The 22,347-nt window shown below is 39.6% G+C and overlaps 1 protein-coding gene across 1 annotated transcript in view; it reads left to right on the top strand.

Moving 5' to 3' along the window:
• Positions 1-22,124, top strand: part of LOC141127358 (electroneutral sodium bicarbonate exchanger 1) — a 297,513-nt gene extending 275,389 nt beyond the window's left edge. The window contains exons 21-25 of the mRNA XM_073613700.1: positions 4,221-4,394; positions 6,578-6,715; positions 13,842-13,942; positions 17,590-17,691; positions 20,619-22,124. Of these exons, the coding sequence (XP_073469801.1) occupies positions 4,221-4,394; positions 6,578-6,715; positions 13,842-13,942; positions 17,590-17,691; positions 20,619-20,631 (528 nt within the window). The 3' untranslated portion in view covers positions 20,632-22,124. The remainder of the gene's footprint in view (positions 1-4,220; positions 4,395-6,577; positions 6,716-13,841; positions 13,943-17,589; positions 17,692-20,618) is intronic.
• Positions 22,125-22,347: the final 223 nt, after the last annotated feature.

The raw sequence follows: 22,347 nt of genomic DNA, 5'->3' as shown, positions 1-22,347 counted from the left end.
CCAGTCCCTGCTGAACCGGCCGATATTCTAACCATCTGTGGCCAGCTTAAGTGATTCAGAACAGATCCTAGAATTCGTTTCAGCATGCAATAGTGGTACCATGTAGTGGCTATCCAGACGTAATAACATTAAATGAGAATTACTGCCAGCCTACAAAATTAGAGTGTGGCAGAGCAGCAACCATACATACTACATAGAACAGATACTGAGAATTAGGGCTCAATCATACATGCACAAATGTGCTCTTGCTTATGCTTCCGGAGCTGTGTACAGCAGCCAGCATTAGTCAATGGTGACGTAGTGGTTATATGGACTCACCTGCAATGCTGAGTTTGACAACCGTGTAGGGGCGGTGAGAGGCCCTGAATGCACACTGGCTGTGAGCTGTGTATTTACAAATGTAGGCTGCATATACATATCAGGACTGTCTTACAAAATATCAGTCACCTGGAAAATATACAGAAAATAGAAGTCGGTCAGATCTCTGATGGATAAGAGGAATCCAGGTGGATTTGTATTAGGGGTAAGAGAGGTGAGTAACTAGGTGACTCTGGATTTTAGGGTGAGCTAACATTGCTGTATCTCATGCAAAGCAAAGTACACACTAGACTAGGTATACAAAAATCATGCTCACTGTATTCAGGTGAGGAAGATTATTGCAGAAACCTCAAATAACTTCACGAAAACCCTGAATTCAGCACAGAATACATAAACCTAATGTGATGCAATCAGTCTTGATAATTAACCCAGTTTCTGACAGCCCCTTTTTAATACACTTTGTCCTACCAGGCTGCATGCCAGCATACATAAATTAATAGAGTGTGCGGAATGCCAGTTGTCTAGAGGGGGAACTCTTTGTCCTCATTGGGAGAAGGGAAGATTGTGTCTCTTCTATCACTGGAAGATTGGCAGGCTATTATTCCCTTTGTGCTGGTAAATGCTCCCAGGGGCCAAAGTAATTGTTCTCTGCAAGTCTTCTGTGAAATACATTATATTCTACCTGTCTGTGACAGCTGCTGTGTACGTCCATCGCTGCCAGGACAACCAGCAAAAGGTGGTTGCTGACAATCAGCAGCTAATTGCTTTGGGATATACTGTGTATGTATGTATATTATATATAATATATATATATATATATATATATATATATATATATATATATATATATATATATATATATATATATATATATATATATATATATATATATATTATATTATCACATATACATACATATATACACAGGGGAAAGAGCAGTACAAGTAAGGGGAGGAACGCATGAAGTGTGACTTTTATTTCCCAGTTCTAAGATCTATTAGAAATGCATGGTTCCTCCCTATATATATACACCGAGAGTTCAAGATCCCCAAGATTTTTTTTTTTTTTTTTTTTTTTTAATTATTGATTGTTTTGGTATTTCTTTTTCTCAGTATTATACCTGTAAGTTAAAGGCATTTATAAGATGCATAAAGAAATTCACAAGTCACTAAAATGTTCAAGCTTCTCATATTTTCCTGTCCGCAAATACAAATGGATGCCAAGTGTTGTGTCTCCAGAGGAAGAAACCAAGCACATCAAGGAGTTTATTGCTCAATGCATTTCAGCTTAAGTGAAAAAAAAAGGATGTCTGAATTTAAATGCACGTAGGCACAAAAATACAATACATTGTAAAGGTTCATTAACTGCCAGCAGTTGCTGCAGTGTAGTTAAACAAATATAATGTAATTAAGAGCATTTTGAAGGCTTTTTAATTACATGGGTCTTGAGCACTTTTCTGTTCATGGTTCAGGAGGGGGGTGGGGGGGGGGGCGCTTGCTCATCCCATCCCCTTTCCTGACCTGCCGGGCTGTGTGCTCAGATAAGGGTCTGGAATAGATTTTGGGGGGACCCCACACCTTTTTTTTGGCATGGGTGTTCCCCTTAAAATCCATACCTACCCAACCGAAGGGCCTGGTATGGTCTTGGAGGGGGAACCCCATGCCGTTTTTTTTTTTTTTTTTTCTTTTCAGTTTGTTGTGGAGTTCCCCTTCAAGATCCTCAGAGCACAAGCCGCATGCCAAAGTAGGATCGGTTAAGACGATGATCTGACTTCAGTGGTATTAGTGGTATTCAATGGGCTGAAGTAGGATCAAAGTCGGACCAAAGTAGTGCAGGAACCTTTTTCAAAGTCGGACCGACTTGTGTCACACCAGTTAAGATGGCTCTCATAGGGAACTATTGATTTGCACACGTCATGCGTCATGAGCTCCCAATGTCGGAGCATTTGTCGTACAAGTGTGAACCCGGCCTTAAACCTAGAAGCTGATTGGTTACTCTGCACAGCTGCACCAGATTCTGTGTGCACCAGTTTTAGTAAATCATACCCTATAGTGTATGTAGTGTGAGAGGTAAAGAAAGGAAAAGAAGAGAATGCAAGGTTCAAAGAAGGGTGGAGAGTGTAGTAGGGGAGGAGTAGGTAGGAAAAAAAAGGGAAGGGGGGTGGGGTTGAAGTTGGGAGACTACCAGTCTCAGTCAAGCCACCGCCATACACCTTACTCCAGTAGTTATAAGCTATAGGGAGAGGAGGAGTTGCTATTATATTCTAACTACAGGGTCCATGCTTTAAGTTTATCAGGGGTATCATTGAGAGTAGCGGTTCTCATGGACCATGACTCCCATCACCATTGATTGACTTCTGAAAATGTAATAAGGGTTGCCTCCATGCCTGCCCAGCCTTTTAAAGCTTTTTCCTGCATGGCCAGTTCTACTGTTGTGATCACCCAGTGCCGGATTACCGAATAGGCAGAGTAGGCACTGGCCAATGGGCCCCATACCATTTAGGGGCCCCATGATCGCAGATCAAAATCATATTGATTTGATCTTCAAAGTAAATTACAATTAAACTTTTTTACATTTTTTACAATAGATAGAAAAAATGAATCAACTCAAAGAAATGAAAACCTTACATTAATGTAATGTACTCAGTAACAACTTTAAAGTACATAAACCATAGACATTAGGTTCACATTAAAGTTTGTCTCTTAAAAGTTCATCTTCTTTCAGCCATCAGTTTGTAAAACATTTTGGTGCAACCGATGTACGTGTAATGTAGAGTAGTGATGGTCATCTCTATCTAGCAGCTGACGTGGACACTATTTTGTTCAGTGATATCCCACTAGAGAGCGCGCATGAGAATCCTCCATTAACCTGTGAGGGGACCCCAAGGTTTCGACTGCCCAGGAGCCACCACAGAGTTTAATTCGGCATTGTGGTAACCCGGTTATCTGTTTTATACTGCAGTGTAACAACTGATGAAGGTTAAAAAATTAATCTTGCGGTTGGAGTACCTTTTCAGGGTACAGGAGGGGGTACCTGGGTGGAAGATGAGAGCTAGGGTGGGTGTCTGTACCAAGGTTCACTAGTAGTACACGTCGCTGAAAGGAGGTGTGGTAGTGCCACCTGTACTGTCACTCGTAACCTGTAGTGTCACCAGTACTGCATATGTTGTGCATCCATAGAGTACATTACTTTTCAAGCCTTTTTAAATGGTGTGTTCAGTTGTGAATTGGGAGTTGTGTATTTGGATTTGACAGTAAATCAGTTTATAAAAATTAAGGAATTCTTATTAATGTTTACTTCTCTCCAGCCTAGATGAGGCGAAATGCAAGTTCTTATCAAATGGAAAATTCTGTTGGTAGAAAGTAATAAGAATTGCATTATATATAAGGGCAAAAGCAAAAAGCAATATACAAGTAAACTAGGATGACAAGCGGTAGTCAGCCGTCATTATTCTTTACTCTAATAAAATGTGAACTCTGCTAGGGGTTGCTACAATATGTACATAATAGTTGCCTTTTGCACAGCTCTATTTAGTATACGTGAGACCCTTTTTTTTTTTACAATTTGAATACACAATAGAATGGTTAAAATTGTTATCATATTTTTTCCCCATTGGGGAGTTTCTTTTATTTCCTGTCTCATTGTCACAACAGAAAGTGAGAAAAAATCTAAAGTTAAGGACATTTGTGACCACAAGTATTTCTGTTGAAAAACTTTCTCTTTACCCCTGTTCTGGTGACAACTCAGTTATGAATTTTCCCATTACTTTCCGTTCTGGTGACTGGTTACCAGGATAAATTTCAAACCCAAAACAAGCTTTAGATATAATTTAACGTAAAAATGTATTGTGTTTATGTACCACATTTGAACTGATAAGGACTTCTGTTTTTTATTTGTTGCAGTTCTTTGACCGGCTTCTTCTCTTCGCTATGCCAGCTAAACACCAGCCAGATTTTAGTTACCTGCGGCATGTGCCTCTGCGAAAAGTCCATCTTTTTACCATCATACAGCTGACTTGTCTGGTTTTACTCTGGGTTATTAAGGCATCTCCAGCTGCTATTGTTTTCCCAATGATGGTAAAAAATTTGAATAATATTTGTGTGCCCTCTTTCATTTACCATTAAAATCGTGTTCAAATCATTTAACATACTCCATCTTGTATTACTTAAGTCATCCCATCTATGGTCCTTCGTGTCTTGATGTCACTATCATCATCTTCTTACATGTGCACTGTACCAAAAACATGCAGATGACTCTGGAAATCTGTTAACATAGGCTGTTGAGGTAGCAGAATACTCTAAATTGCCACCCAGGAGCTTATAACAACTTCTTGTGGTGGCATGAGATTGGGCTTTCATACTAGTATGGACACCGTGAACATGGCTTAAAGTGTAATTGTGGCCAGGGTATGGACACTTAAGTATATGATAATGCTTAACAAGCAGTAAGTGAGCTTTAAAACAAGCCCTCACTGACTTCTGTAGCTACCGGTGTTCTATCAGCCGCTACCCATCAGAAAGTGCAACCGAAATGACATTCCATCGCAGCCATCTTGCTACAGCTGCACTCGGCCACACTAAGGCTATAGTCTGAAGTCCCGAAGCAGATCTTAAAATCAGAGGTTTTCTGTCAGATCATCAAACCTGTGAGATCAGCAGGCTTGCTGCTGCTTTTAAAATTCAACATCAAAACAGTGTCACAGATTTCAAAATCCTGTATTTTACTATATATGCTCAGTTTACTGGTAAAAAATGTGTGAAATGTAAGACTTCGGTGGGTGTAAAGATGTCCGCTTGCCACCTTCTGACTGTAGGCTAACTGCAGGCGAGTATGGGTGTACAAAGGTGGTCGCGATGGAAGGTCACTTTCGTTGCATTTTCTGATGGGTAGCGGCTTTCTGACAGAACACCGGCACTGTGGAGCAATTCATCCCCAAAATTCACAGCAGAATCAATTTAAAGCGGAGTTCCACCCAAAAGTGGAACTTCTGCTGATTTGTCTCCCCACTCAGGTGCCACATTTTGGCACCTTTCGGGGGGGGGGGGGGGGGCAGATACCTGTCTTAGACAGGTATCCTGTCCCCACTTCCTGGAGACCGGGCCACAGCACATTGCGTCAGCAGCTCGGCTCCCTCTTCCTACCCCCACTACCCGGCCAGTAGGAGAGTGCAGCGGTGCCTCGCGCATGCGCAATAGGGACCTGACGTGAAGCCACAATCCTGCAGGTGTGTGAATCTGAAAAGCTTTGCTCACTGCTGTGTTGGGGTTTCCTCTGCTTAGGATGAGTGATGTGTTGTACAGTCAGTGTCAATTTATATGACCTGAAGGATGGCAGTAGGATGCCAGATGAAAGATTGTGAAGTATTTGCATGACTATATTCTTGTTAACCTCTTTTGAAGCTGAATAGAGGTGTTACTATTACATTATAATGTGTACAGTGTTAGTGTAAAGCAGGTTTTTGTGCACATCTCAGGTCTGTTTTTGGGATGTCAGAGCTGTTCTGTTTTTAGGATGGGTTGAGAATTTGGTAATGATGCTTGGTTGATATTTGTTAGTTTCTAATATTTTATTATCTACTACCGCTGCACCATTTAAAAGTATAGCTGATCAACAAAAATGTGTACAGGTAGGGTGAGTGGAATGATATTTCAGCTGCTTCCAAAGAGACGTGACCAAACTGCTAACTCAGAACCTTCCAGCCTTTTAATCTCTAATGTAAACACAGGGCAGGTTGTCTGGGATAGGGGGAGCCAGGGAGCTTCTGCATCTGCTGTGAATTTGAGGATGCATAACTCCATAGTGGCTGCAGCTACAGAAGTCGACAAGGGCTCTTTTTTTAAAGTTTACTTACTGCTTGATAAAAATAGCAATACAGAATCAATGGCAGGGGTAGCACCTGAATTAATTGGCGTATGACAATACAAATCTGCTAGTATAAATCATCCATTATATTGAATGATTGCTGAAGGAATTGCGGAGTTTACCAGCATGATGTCCTCCCAACAGTTTTTCAGGAAACCTACCTTGAAATGCTAGCATTATTAAAAGATTTACATATTCATATAGGGAAAAAAAGCACAACAAGAAATGGGTTGACCTTGAATATATTGGGTGTAACTTATATTGCAATCTACATCAATATGATGACATGATATGTAATATATGCTGAACACTTGTCAGGTTTATGTGCATTCTGAGCAGCTTGCTGTTAAGTAAGTTTGAGAGCTGATGTTACTGATCATTTGTGGTTTGGTTGCAGGTACTCGCACTTGTGTTTGTCCGAAAAGTCATGGATTTCTGCTTCACAAGCCGGGAGCTAAGCTGGCTTGATGACTTGATGCCAGAAAGCAAAAAGAAGAAGCTGGATGATGCTAAAAACAAGGCTAAAGAACTGGAGGTAATAGGGAAGAATCCTTTTTGTATTATGGGAGACATTTAACTGTATATCATAAGGAAATGTGGAGTGCAAAGGTAATGTACATAGTGCAGTAATCCTTAGGAATCAGTCACAGTTCTGTAAGATCGCTGAAAGATTATTTTAATATTTGTGGCATGAATTACTGCACAATGGGGGTTATTTACGAAAGGCCAATCCACTTTGCACTACGAAATTGCACTGAAAGTGCACTTGGAAGTGATGGGGGACATGCAAGGAAAATAAAAAACAGCATTTTAGCTTGCACATGATTGGATGATAAAATCAGCAGAGCTTCCCCTCATTTCAGATCTACCCCTCAGATTTACAGGGACTGCACTTCCTAGTGCACTTTCAGTGCAATTTGCACTTGTAGTGCAAAGTGGATTTGCCTTTCGTAAATAAACCCCCAATGTATGTTTCTCTTTACCTTATTAGTATGTATTTATCTTAATCATACATTAGCTAATGTTCTGGAATCCTGGTGCAGGGCACTGTTTGTATATGCATAATTAGGATATGATTAGGACAGCATAGGGTATCTGCATAATTAAAATATAATTAGGATATGATAAGGTACCTTAAATAGTCACCAAGTATAGCATAAGTTCATTTAACTTGAAATATAATATTCTAATTATCTACATACTTCTAATCTTACATAAATGGATGCATCTTTGATGCTTCTTTTGCAGCTTTTAAATGTTCTCTGAGCAGCTATCAGTACAATTATATCGGGTAAATGAGTTCACCGATGGAAGTCCATTGGGCTTCATGTAGTATTTAAGGCTTGGTTCACACCTATGCGTTTGAACCGCATCTGTTCCCGCACCCGCAGCCAAATCCCACTGCTCATGGGAGACGGGCAGGGCTACCATTCATTCTGACTGATATACCAAATGTGCGGCACTAAAAGTATATCAAATTAAAGTTAGAGATGAATATTTAACTAATAACTTATGCATATATCCTAAAATGTGAAAAAAAAAAAAAAAAAACATACATTTTGTTCATCATTTTGAATGGTACCCCCACGCATCTCGGCTCACTTTTGCTGCAGGCACAGCAGCCCATTCATTTTAAATATGCTGCCATGCCCGCGCAAACGTGGCCATCACAAGACACAGAAGTGTGAACCAAGGGTGAAGGAATATGAGTGTGGATGTTATGATCGGGCTCAACTTGTAGAGTCAGTGGGGTTGATTTACTAATGGAATTGAGGCTGTTGACCTAGGAAACAGGAAATGTTAGTAAATAAGGCGAACCTCTGTTCTCTTTGAAATCTACTAGCAGAAACCTATTTTTTCCTAATTTCCTTCACAAATGATTAGGTATTCAAAGTGAGCACAAGTTCACCATATTTACTAACATTTGCTTGGCAATATAACGTTTTTGCTAAATCAACGCGATTCTATTTAAAAACAACAACAACATTTTGGCCTATTTGAGGAAGGAAGGAAGGAAGTATCACCCATCATAATTAGTGGGAAAAAAACATTTCCATACACAAATATTATAGAAGCAGCTGGACAATTTGACCCAATATGCCCATTGTTCCATGTATGTCAAGCAAATATATAGACAGTAACGTGACTGTTCTCTATCTATAAAAATCATAAGGGAGAGAACACATCAACACTTTCTGTGCCAGCTAATTACAGTAGGTTTGAAATCATGCATAACCTTTCAGGTGTTTTGACTACGCCTAAATTGTTTGTAGTGCGTGACAATTAGTGTATGTGTGGCTTAACCACTCCCATTTTGACTTATTTGGGTTCTAGGCTCACATTATCAGGCTATGTTGCTATAATTGACAATGGATTTTTATTTTTATTTTTTTTTTTGCTTATATCTAGAAAGACTGCAACTATTGCTGAACCTCAGTGTGTAGATTTGTATCCAATATACTAGGCAAGGGCAATAGTTAACACAATACAATTATCAGATCATAATAACACCTTGTTACACCCTAACTACTAGTTCTGCCTGTTCAGTAGCATGTGCCTGGCTGAAAGCATTCAAAAAATAAGTAAGTTATTACAAAGGGATTAAAAAAAGTGAATAAAATGTGTATTTATTAGTATTTCCAGACTACTTAGAAATGATACAGTATAATAAATGCTATAATTTTTTTAACATGTTAACACTTCCAGTCTGGGCTAATTTTGACATTCCTCTCCTACATGTAGAAAACATCATTCTTTAAGCATAGACCCTAGAGAATAAAATGGTGGGCGTTGCATATTTTTATGTCACACAACATTTGCGCATCGGTTTTTCAAACTCGGTTTTGGAAAAAAACACACTTTTTAATAAATTTTAATGCACAAAAACACACTATAATACCCAATTGTTTGGTAAAATAGATGATAAAAGATGATGTTACGCCGAGTAAATAGATAACATGTTTTACTTGAAAATTGCATTTGCCCATGGAGAAGCACCAATATACGGTACCTAAAAATCTCCATAGGCATGCTTTAAAGTCCTTTACTGTTTAGAGTTGCACAGAAGGTCTGGTGCTAAAATGATTGCTCTCCCTCTGATGTTCACGGCGATACCTCACATGTGTGGTGTGATCGTCGTTTACATATGCATGCGGGACCTTCATTCACATTTGTGCATGAGCGCTGGAATGGGGATGCTCTAAAAAGTATATATTTTTACATTTTTTTGTACACTGTACCCTTTTTTTAACCTTTTTTTTGTCAACTTTATGAACAACATCCATTGTAATAGCATGGCCCGTGACAGGTCCTCTTTATGGAGAAATATGGAGTGTATTGGATCCCATATCTCCCCTCTGGCCTCCAATGCAGCCGATCAGACACAGATTAATCTGATCAGCTGTTTTACTCAATGTCAACGGCCAAGAAAAGAAAAAAAATGAATCATTCCGTTCTTCTCACTGTGTGCTCAGAGCCAGATGCCACCAGTCACATTCTTACCAGGCTCCCTGATCTCACAGGAGAGCCCGGTAAAGGTGTATCCCCCTTACGCCACCTGTAAAAGTAATCCAGCGGGTTGTTAGCCACTAGGATTACTGTTACTTTGTAGGGAATCGCCGGCCCAGCAAAATGATATCTCGATTATTGTTCAAGCTGCAGCAATTACCAAGATATCGCCCTTCCCGTTCAAGGATGTTTCTAAACGTATGGCGGACAGGAAGTGGTTAAAACAAATCTGATAAACGGGGATAACGGGGTGGGGGGAAGTCAGGTAAAAAGAAGAAAGTTTCCCCTGACGACTGAATGTCAGCATATGATCACTGTATGAAAAGCACTTATGTAACTGCTTACCAGATGTCACTGGCCCATCTAACCAATCATTTGAGAGAGGTTGTTGCAGTTTTACAAATGTGACTATTGTTCAGAAAGATAAAACTGCTAAACTAATGTGACTTCAATGATCCTTTTTCCCATAACTCACGCCTATTTTTAGCATGTGACTGATGGATTATGGGCTTTTATTGTTGATTAACACCCAAGATCAAAGTAGCCAGCTCTGCACTGTTTGGTAATTAAAATAACGAATGCACTTTAATTAAAGAACATGTATTCGGATACATACTGGTTTATGTCTACTTGTTACTTTTGTTTATTGAGAGTTTGGTTCACTAATAAGTTAAGCTTTTCTTCTGGACAGAACATCCAGAAACAAAATGCAGATGTATTTATCCTAATCGTACAGGACTTGAAGTAATTGACAATGGATTATATGCCGCTACCTTCAGGTGGTTGGACACTGGCAAAAGCTTTGCTGGGAATGCCCCCAGTGTACCCTCATATAACCCCACCAACTCTGTAGAACTCAAGTTTTTTGCTATTTTCTTTAGGTGTTGGGCATCTTCTCCTAATGGAGAAGTTTTCTAAACCATTCTCTTTATTTTTCATTACTATTTTGACTGACACTTCTTTCAGGATCCAACCACTTATTGCCTCAGGGCTCACCAGCAGTTTTCAGATTGATTACCCTCTTTGTACATTCAGAACCATACCTAGCTCCCACAGCCAGCCTGTAATGTTTGTGACTGGTACTGGATCCTGCATATGGGTCTCACCTTTGCACATGATCAAACAAGTGTAGTTAGCCAGGTGTGATCTACAGGTAAAGGTAAAGGTAAAGCTATTATAATATTTACCTTTTTAAATTTGTCAGGTCTTTCCCTCACAGCATTGCTGCTCGGGTGGTAACGTAGTTGCACTATGCCTTGTGACTGACGCATTTCCACCCACCATCTTCCACCAAAAAGCACATCTGTTGGTCTCCTGACTACCTGCTGTTTCATCGACACAACCAAAGGATATAGGGCAGTGCCTTTCTCGGACATACAAATACCCTCTCATCCCGCATCCATTTTGTGAGTACCCCACAGTGGATCCCTTCACTTAGTAATGGTGGAGACGAGGTGTAGAGGGGCTGAGTAAAAAAAAAGGCCTCATAGCTACAGAAAGAAAAAGAGGAAAAAAACTGCGCTAAGGTATTGTGTGAAAAACACTAACAAATGTGAACAATCAAAAAGGTGACACAAGCAGCGATTCCTCTGTACAACAAAAACAGTGTAAATAAAAAAGGAAAGGAAAGTGTCCCTGGATGACGTAATCTATTACGAAATGCGTAGGGCGGAGCGACGTGCTTGCGTCACCTCACATTGTTCCTGGATGTTTCCAGTAGGAAGGGTTTGTCTTGTGTGTTCATGGCTGGAACACCAGACCTTTTAAAGGCGCTTTTTTACTATCCTGATGTAAGTGCATTATATTCCTTTTTTACAAAATAAATTTAAGGTTTTACACTATTGGAGCTTTCTTGCTCTTCATGCTATTTATGCCACACACGAATTGGGGAGATACGATGGGATCAGAGCTCGGTTAATCCTATATGATATCCGTGAATGTCCTATGACCACCTGTGCACATTTGATCCCTGTCTATTCGTTTAGCTTCGGAGGGCCATCTCTGTACAAGCTTCCCCGGACCCTCTGTAGTGGGGGGGTCACAGGGTTCTGGTAAGCGGCCAATCTTCATTATTGGTGGTGGACGTCACACAGTACTATTTACATTATGAAAGACTTCTTATGCATTATTGATTGATGGACTTCAGTTTTTACTTGATCACTGGTGTTGAATCACTTTATATATTTATTGGTCACTTTATATTTATTCATTTAATTGCTTATTCCTTGATTTTTACCTGTATTTTTGTCACCACATCCCTCTGTGGTAACTCTTTTGTGTTAGTCACATTTATGCCTTATGGGCAATAATATATCATCATTATAGCGCGGTTCCATTTTTTCCTTTTTTTTTTTTTTTTTTTTTACTTCCTCATAGCTACAGAGAACAGAGAGGAAAACCAGTAAAAATCTCAGGGTGATAACTGTTCCCCTATATTGACACAGCTCCATTCCTCTAATTAGAAACATAGAAAAGTCTGCCCATTTTATTTTTGTTTTTTGTTTTATTTATGTTTTTGGGGTTTTTTTTATTAATTTTTTTTAATCAACCTTGTTGTCTGACTATAAATCTATGTTTATCCCAAGCATGTTTGAAGCTATTTACTGTTTATTGACTCACTACCTCTGTTGGTAGTTTATTCCAATCATCAACCACCCTTTCAGTAAAATAATACTTTCTAAGATTAGTTTTCAACTTTCCTCCAGTTAATTTGGTTTTTCCTCCGTGTTCTTGATTTTGGTTTCATATTGAAAAGACTGCCTTCCTGAACCTTATTCACCCCCTTGATGTATTTAAAGGTTTCAGTCATGTCTCCCCTTTCCCTTCTTTCCTCCAGACTGTACATATTAAGTTCCTGAAGTCGTCCCTCTCAGTCACGCAACAGACGGCCTATCTGACTAAGACAGATTTTACTCCAACTATGTCTGATTTCTTTGGAAAACTCTGTTCTTCTCGAGCCTTTAGCCTGGGTTCACACATGTGCAGTGTGAATTGAAGCTCAGGTTTCACTGGGAAGATAAAAATCAGTTGTTCAGAGGTTTCTCTGCGTTGTAGCTGCAGATCAGTGAGCAGGGAGGGGGGGTATACTGAGGAGAAGGCAAAAATCCATGTTCAGAATGCAATGTATCTGCAAATCAGATGCGCTCTCATAGGAGATAATGGGCTTGTAATTCGCACCGCAATGCCCAAAAAACGCACACGTTTTTTGTGCAATGCGCAGTGCGAATGCAACTCACATATGTGAACCAGATACTATAAAATCAATGTATTTTAAAATGTCCTGCGAATTGGATGCAGTGTAAGCCACATCTAATTCACATAGGTGTGAACGGGGGCTCAGTCTTCAGTTCCCGGAAGCACCCTTCTGCCTCCTTACCACCTGAATGTGCATTGGAGGTGGAGGTGTATTGGAGGCAGACACAGAAGAGGATCCTGCAGAGGAATTTTCACCTTATGCATATTATAAGACACAGGCTAAGGCTTCACGATATATGCTTTATACCCAGTTATTATTTTCTATTCACTTATCACTGAACTCACTATTGATGTGGTGCAGCCTTTGCAAACCTTTTCGACACTTGTTCAAAGCTTTACCGGGTGAACGTTCAGGCCTCTGATGCAAATTTTGGCTGCAAGGCATCACAAGCTGTCACCTGAGTGTTTAGGTTCCTTTGACCCTTCCATGTGGGTCTGTTTGCTATGTTGCTTCCCACCCCTCAGTTCATTGCTTGGGGGACATTCCATGGTCTGACTTCCTGTCCTGTACTATACAAATAAGATAATGGGAATTTTGACTTATGAGTAAATTACGTATCTTGAAGTACAGTACAAGACACAGTTCCCTCCTCTTATTGCTTGCTAGAAAACTATTCAAAAGAGTGGGCAGAGTTATATAGGGGGAATACTGGGAAAGTTTCCACCAAAGCTTTTGCCAATGTCCAATCACCTTAAGGTAGCAGCATATAAGCCATGGTCTATGATTTCATGTGTCTTCTACTACAATTTACTGGTAAGCCAAATTACCATTTACCATTTTCCTTCTACATACTATAACTTAACAATCCACCAGAAAGAGTGGGAATCTTGGTGGCATTGCTGGATGTGCAGACCTGGGAACATTTTGTAACAGTAATCTGTATTTTTTTTTTTTGTAGGAGGCAGAAAAGATGCTGCAGTCAGGTGAAGACAAAGGGGTGCAGCTTCCTTTAGAGACCAGGAAATTACTGGGCAGCCCTGGGAAAAACAATAATTCCAGGTAAGTTCTACATCACCCCTTTGTTAGGAGTTATGTAGGTGGCTTTGCAAGAGGCCATCCTTAAATAGGCGCTGCCTAATGCAGATGGGGCTTGGACTTTAACAGCTGACTAGATAAATGTTTGAACATGCACTTAATTTACCAGTTGAGTAATTTTTCTTTCCAAAGAATTTTCTTTCAATTATTTAAAGAGGTTTATCAAGTTAACTGAGTACAGAAGTTAACAAAAATTAGTATAGATGTAGCAAGGTAGGATTGGCATTCTCAGCCCCCCCCTGAAGTGCCATTTGCAGGAGGGGCCAAGTTTCACAATAATGCGATGCGCCCCCCTAGAGGCAACTCCGGACCGTTCAAACTGCAACCGTGCAGTTTTCAGAAAAGAGCTACTAAAAACGTAAGCAGCAATCTCTATTTTTTTTTTTAAGTTATGCAAATGGAATGAGAACGTGTAACAAATATAAAGTAGGAATTGTCTCAATTTGGCTGCAAAAGTGGAAATAAACTTTCAGCTGCCTAGCTGAATCAAGTTTAGCCAATTTTGTTAACAGAGAGACAACCTCTCTCTCTGGAAAATAATCAAGGCTTGTTCATCCTGGATATTTGGACTAAGTATCATTTGAAATACTCCTCAAATATTTATGGAAGTTAAGTTAATACAAAATCATGCTAGGCAGATATGTACATGTCTGACAAATATCCCTACAATCCTAAATTTCAAAAATAAAAACCAGGAGCAGCTTTTACTTGAGCATTTAACCTTAGAGTTGGGATAACTAAGGGGTCTGTTTATAAAAAAAAATTGTAGGGCAAACGTAACAAGCATTTGCCCAGCCATGACAAATTCTAACAGTATGTAGCCTAATGCAGTTATTTTTTATGATTGTCGGCTCCATCTAGTGGCCATAATGCAGTATATTTTTCTGAAATACTTCAATCAGAAAAAAATATTGCATTATGGCCACTAGATAGAGCTGATGATCATAGGAAATCATGGTATTAAGCAAAATACAGTTAGAGTTTGTCAGGGCTGGGGGAATGCTGGTTACATATGTCCAAATGTTTTTAGAAATAGACCCTTATACAATGCAGCAAGTTAACAACAGGTAATACATAAGAGTTCTGACAGAGAATAAAGCCTGGTACACACTAAAAGTTTTTTTTTTTGTGCAACCCGCAGCTCTGGTCTGAGCCGCTGTACTAACCATCCAACATTAGTACAGTGACCTTCCTCACTGAGTTTATTGTGTTCTGAGCACCCCCCCCAACCAGAGCACTGCCATTGACTGAGAGAGCCGATCAGGAGTCGGTTGGTCAGCTGCTGGTTTACCAGCATGCTTGTCCTACAGAAGCCAGCCAAACAGCCAGCATCTGCCGGACAGACCGCCATACACACAGCTCGAATGTTACCTGTTTTTTTTTTTTTTTTAAAGGCAAATGTATCCCGACATTAGGCCCATGTGTACCTGGCTTTAGGCTAGGGTTACGTGGGAAATTTAATTTAAAGTGGTTGTAAACCCTGTTACACCACTTTAACCTACAGGTAAACCTATAATAAAGCTTACCTGTAGGTACCGCGAATATCTCCTAAACTTGCACCCTTTAGGAGATATTCGCTGTATCCGCATGTGCCAATGTCATTGGCACATGCGCACTGGAGAAACATCTCGCTCATCCCGTTTCTTCAGGAGCTGTGCCGTGACCGGCAGGTCCCGTGCACATGCTGCATTTGAGATAGCTCCTAACAAGTGGTTAAAACTGTCGGCAGCAGAGCGATCTGCTCGCCAGTGTAGCCCAAGGCTGCACAGACATTTTATATTGGCTTTTCTAAACAACATTATACTGAATTTTGTGACCAGCAATCGGGAAGAGTGAAACACACAATGAAAGAGGCAAGTCATATGAATTGTGACTACAGGTTAACCCTATTGCTTGCAGGCTTTTAGAAGACTCTACTCTTCTCATAGGGTGCAGTTTCATTTTGTATCCTACCCATTCTCTTGGCACAATATAAACCAAGTATTTCAAAATTTTGAAAAGGCTGTGTGAACAGAGAAAAAGCTGATGCGAATGAAAAACAAACAATGTTGAGCCTTATAAATAATTTCTGAGTGTTTTCTAATTCTGCGTACAGTACTCCATTTAGCAGTTCTACTTAATTATGTGATGGTTTTTCCTTGAGTGTGTGTTACTTAAAGTGGACCTTGCACCACATGCAAGGTCCACCGTTTACCTTTGCTGCCCCTCACTCTTGCTGAAATGCTGTAAATCAATTAAAAAAAAAAAAACACTTGTAGGGAAAATAAAAATATATACTCACTATTCATGGCTTTTATGGTGCTGGGGGGGTGACATCATCATCTTCCCACGAGGACCTGGGGAATGCCAGATACAAACCTTGTCAGAAGAAGCTTCAGCCCAGTGCTGGGAGTGTCTTAGTTACATTTGGCATATTACTAGGCTCTGTGGGCAGAAGCTAATGGATAGGTAGTAAATTGTCTATCATCCTCTTTGTTACATGTGTTTTTCAAAACCTTATAAAAAAAAAAAAATGCATATGTTTTTTGGAGGTTACAAAATGTGCATGTATTATTCTTTTTTCCTCAGGAACCTGTGGAGCATTAGACCCATGGGCAGTGGATTGCAGGTGCCAGCACAGTCTTCCTACAGCTCTGTGCCTCAGTATGGGCTGTCAGTTTCTGAGCTGCAGGAAGACTGAATTTACTACAAGCGTGCTCATGAGTGCCCTTGCAGTACATTTAAACTACAAGTATGTCTGCCATTATTATCTCTATGAGAGGCTGATTTTTTTTTTGTTACATCGGGTGTGGGGAGAAGAACCCCCATCCACTGTTACAGTGGGAAATTTGGGCATGAGTTGGGATGCTGCATAGTTACATATTACACCCTAAATATGGGTGTATCATGTAACCTGTTACTAAAGGTGAACTTAGCCTTTAAAGTGTTACTAAACCCACAACAGTAAAATCAGTTTGCATATGCAGTAAAGCATGCTGGTTATACTCATGCTGGAACCTAAGGGGTTAATCCTGTGCACTGGGTAAAAAGGCTGTTTAAACCTGTCTTCTCTGATCCTCCCCTTTCCCCAATCCATCTCCTAGAACAGAGCCTTGGGGGCACTGCGCACATGCTCAGTGTGGTGTGTATTGCTAGAGCGTTTTTTTGTTTCTCTTGGGAGGCTGCATGTGATCTGCACAGAGCCAATCAGCACTGTCCAGACAGAGGGTCAGGGGTCTTGCAGCCTCAAAGGACAGTCGGAGTAGAATGAAAACTCCTCCTACAAGCTTTAACCAGACACTGATGGAAGTCACAAGACTGCTATATACAGCTGATGAGAAAGGATATTTAGCAGTTTATATTTACTAAAACAACTGCATTTCCATGTACTGTGAGAGACCAGATATAGTGAATGCAGGGCCCTGGGTTTAGTAACACTTTAAGTGTACTTTGCTTTTTAGGTGAAAGGTAATCTTGAATGAGGATACATTTTTTAATGTTAATGAAAGTATCCTTTAGCAAACAATTATTTTAGTTTGTATTGCCCTACCTAGTGTGCAGTAGAACTCAGATCAGAGCTAGAGAGAGTTTGGTGATGTGATGTTTTCAGCTCATCATTGTTTTTGTTTTAGATGTGATCCATCTGACATAAATATCTCTGATGAAATGCCTAAAACTACTGTGTGGAAAGCTCTCAGTATGAACAATAAGAGTTCAAAAGCAGAGGAGAGAAGGTAAGGAAGAATCTATACATTATCTACAGGTGTTTAGGTGGTGTAGGCTAGTTTCTAAACGATGCAAAGCTTTGTTTAATTACAAAGGCATTATCATTAATATAGTTTATACTAGGGATGCACCGATACCGGTATTGGTGCCGATACCGGGAATTTTCACTCCTGAAAATGCTCTGATACCTGAAACCAAAACTTTGTGGTGCGATTTGCGCCCATACAAAATGAATGGGCTCAAATCGCACTGCAAAGAATTGCATGCAGTTCGAACAGGAATACCATGCACTTCCTGTCTAAATTGCATGCGGTTTCCCGCGCCGCTCCTGTGTGAACCCTGACTGCAATCACTATGACGAGCCTTGGTTTACACAGGAGAGGTGGGGAAACCGCATGCAATTTGGACAGGAATTCCCCCGAATTCCTCTTCAAATCACATGCGATTCTCTGCAGTGCGATTTGAGCCCATTCATTTTGTAACGAATACTTGACCGAAAGTATCTGTACTCCTATCTGTATCTATACTCGTACACGCTGATAAAAAGCAGCCCTAGTTTATACTATAGAAGTCTATTATAATTTAGTTGATAGTATATAAGTCAGCACTTTGAATGTAGCAAAGCTAATGAAAGTTGATATATGGTTGGTTGTATTTTGTAGTACCCATTTTACCCCTAGAGGTTAGACATTTTTTAGACCTTTTGTCATCATTTTGACTAAACATCAGAGGCTCAATGTTTAATTCATTTGCCCAATTTTGAGGTTTACGGTGTAATAAAAGAGTAATAATATTAATAATGGAAGCATTCTAAATGTTTTCCTGCTTTTAGTGATTTATTGGACTAGCTTTGAAATGCAGCATTACTCGTTCTAGCCTAGGCAATACAGTGATTCCTGAAAAGGGTTATTGCCTATGAGATGCCTACCTGTTAATATGCAGTTCAAGTAACCCATGAATGTTGTGGAACTGCAAGTCCCAACATGTCCTGGTAGACTTTGACATAACATCAAGGGTTTTCGGTAAGGCAAAGCAACCAATTACAATTTTTTTGGAAAAGTCAGAACAGTGACCTACAAAATGTGAATAAGGCAGCACTAATTGCACATAACTAAACATATACACAAGTGTAATAAAAATAGGATAAAATCCAAAATAAATATAGTGTAAAATTAGACAGCAGTGTACACTCCACCATCCATAAATCAAATGTGCTCTACCCATAAACAAAAAGTCTAAATATACTGTTCCAAATGGTGACAAAATTCAATGCACCACAAAAGTGCTCCACCCAGAATTGTAAATTGACTGGTGCTCTATCAACTATGAAAGTGTCAAGAATCCCATACGCACCCTCTGGACAGCACAAACTCACCAGATCTTCATAGTAAAACAAAGGTCAAATACACTTGTTAAGTTTTGGGGTTTGGTCCTCCTCTCCCCAGACCTATAAAACTCTACTCACAGGGCAAGAAGAGGAAACAGAAAGGAACTCCTTGCATAAAAACATAAAGTCTTCTTTTTTTAAAAGTATAAAAACAAACCGTACACTCACATTTGTTGGTGCCTGTATATCGGCACAGACACATAAGCTCAATCGTGTATGAGGATCGTAGCTGCTCCACCTGTCACAGGACCCGGCATCAATCAAGTCCGCCCACGCCAGGGCATCAGGAGCTTCAGCCTTATCATAATGCAACTTTAGCAGTCAGTTGGAAAGATCCATATGAAGGAACGAATCTAAACCCTGGAATTAGTGGAACATGTTTGCTGAGACTTAATACTTCCCATTTACATTGGGTAATTTTCCAATCTGGCTATATTCCTCTGGTTATTTTCTTTTCATGGCTATGGGCATCTTAAAGGTAACCAGTGTTCTCTGCAAAGCTTAAAAAAAAACCCTCCTCCGGTTTGTAATGCAGAGTAAATTATACCCAAAAAGACCAAAACAAGGGGTCTTTACATATGCCTAAAATAGTAAACCCAACTCGGGTTAAAAAGAATATCATCCACTTTTATTAATTCATATATTTAAAGCAGCTGTAACACATACTAGTAGATATTAAAAACAAGTCCTTAATGAACATGTGAGGTCATGGTCACACAAACAACCAATCCCTGTATAGTCCAGTTAGAGCGTCAAAATGGTCACTGTGATAGGGTCAGCAGGTTTTCCCCGCTTATTCAGGACCTCATGGATCTCATAGGTATTCTCATGTAATGATGTTGATGCCTCCTCTGGTAAGATTTTATGTATTATGAAGGCCACCACATATATGTTAATTTCAGTTTGTAATGCAGGGATCGCCAGTTTTCTGTAGGCATCTTTAGCACATTTCCAGATTACCCAGGAGACCCTAAACCCAGATGACGCCAATGTCATGCTCTGCTACCCTGTATGCTCTTCCATTGGCTAGTGAGACCAGACATCACGTTTGGCAGCCAACTGGGTGGCATGGGGCTTGGGCCTGAGCATGCCTGTGCAAACTGTGCTTGGAATTTTTATAATAGAGTGCCCTGGGCTTTAGGACTTCCAGAATGCTTTGGAAATAAACTAAGCATGTGTGCAAAACATCTGAAGGCCAGACTACAATTTTTGTAGAGGTCAATCTTTGTAGAGTTGTTCTCTTATCCAGCTATATTAGCTGTAAGTATGCTATGCATAGAGCTGGTTTGTTTGTATTATGGGATTGAAAACAAAATGAAGGACAGGTAATTATCTTTCATTCTGTAGCTAACCTCTTCTAGAAAAAAGGTCATCACACTTGTGGGTACATTCCTACTTTTCTTTGCTGCAAATTTTCTTTATAATAGCCCCATGCCTCTTCCTTTCAAATGAAATGCATAAACATCTTCATTTATAAAAAGTTGTACTGCTTTTAGTTTGCAGTCTCTTATTTCTATCTTTTATCTTACCTTCTGTTTTGTTTGGCAGCATATTTAAATAGGTGTCTTGGCGTGTGAAGGACCGTACTTGATCGAAGATGACTCAGGGAAGGGCCAAGACCCAAAATGTGGCATACAGTTTTTATTGGATGTCCCCACGTTTTCTCCAGATGAAGGATACATGTTAAAGCCATCAGAAATGTTACCTTGTATAAATATATATATTTTATAATTTTCAGTGTGTGCTTTAACAAGCTGTTATTCGTGTGCCATCAGTGCACTTGTAACAAGAAAGTGTCCAACACAGCAATGCTGAACTGCAGCTTCAGATAGGTTCACTAAAGTCATTCCAAGCCGGATCGATGGAGATTGACCCCATCGGGACATATACCACATTGAGGCAGATGTCCTGATCAGTCCTAGTATTTACTAACTACAATTGGATGAAGAATAGTATCAGTACTTAGTGTTAATGAAGTCCTGTAGTCACATGTTCTGGGTTTTGTAAATCATAGGAGCAAATTATACATTAAGATTCTTGTATCTGCTGGATGATCATTAAGTCAATGTTTATGGAAGCAAGCATTCAGCATCTCAGCTTTCCTAACAATAACACAAATGAGAGATGTCATTTGGCATTTTGCCTGGTCTTAGTTCAAACATGCTCCTCCTTATTGTATGAACTACCATAGTAGATTAGTGCTAGAGTGGTGGAGTCTTAGATTTTTAGAAAAGGTTCAATCCAAACAAAACTGAAAAATCATTACTTTGGAGAAGCTGTACTAAAATGAACACTGGCAGTTTGCTTACATTTTGAGGTGCATTGGTTAAGGGGTAACAAAGACAGTTTCTCTCCTTTCAGATCTTAGGCCAAGATGGAGGGTCTAGTGGGGAGAGACTCAGAAACTTTCAAACTAAAACCAAACATATCTTTGTACTGGTTTGTAGGTAAGGGAGGAGTGTTTGTGAAAATTCCAGCCAATGCATGTATTCCATTTTCAGGTATGTGCAGAGTTCTCCTTTAAATGTCATATAGATCCAGGTCAAGGGAAACATTTTTTGCAAAGTGTTAATGTGACTACTCCTGTTTTACAAATGCTGGTAACTCAGCTGTACATGGGTTTCTGAACTGAATTACAAGTGTATAGTAGAGTGATCATCTGCAATTTTTCTTACCGGAGGCAGACTATATAATTGCACAATAAGCCACCTCCATTAGAAATATCCTTTAGGTATTTTTTTGTTATTGCTTCTTGTTGGAAGGCAATATACTTTCATTTTTAAGTGCTGTATACTTTCAAAATATATTGTTTTTTTATTCACTGCATTTTCATTTACAAGGCAATAACCGTAAAAATACAAGTGTGATGTTTTGTACACCTTGTCCCGTATGCCGCCTTTTGGAGATCATTTATGTTTTACAATATTTTATTGTTTAGATGATTTTTACAGCTGGGTACATGGAATGGGTTTTCTGTAAATATGCATATTACCAGCATCAATGGAGGAGAATCTAGGAATGAAATTCTATAAAATATAAACTGTTTGTCACGGGTGCTTGTTGTCGTCTATGGCACATGCTTAAGTGATTACTGTGTGGTAATAGACCTTGTAAAATTAAAATCCAGCATATTGTATCTCTGTGGGTGAATATGAAGCTAAATCTTAGGCTAATGTGGCAGGTGTTTAGTACTCACACACAAGTTTGTGACTCCAATTATGGTGAAATATATACTTTTTTGTATTACATAATATAACATCATAGCTTTTTCACTATA

Source organism: Aquarana catesbeiana, linkage group LG02 (genome assembly GCF_042186555.1).
Source record: "Aquarana catesbeiana isolate 2022-GZ linkage group LG02, ASM4218655v1, whole genome shotgun sequence".
Classification (NCBI taxonomy): Eukaryota; Metazoa; Chordata; class Amphibia; order Anura; family Ranidae; genus Aquarana; species Aquarana catesbeiana.
Note: the sequence above shows the minus strand (reverse complement) of the source record. Positions and strands in the feature narration are given on the sequence as shown.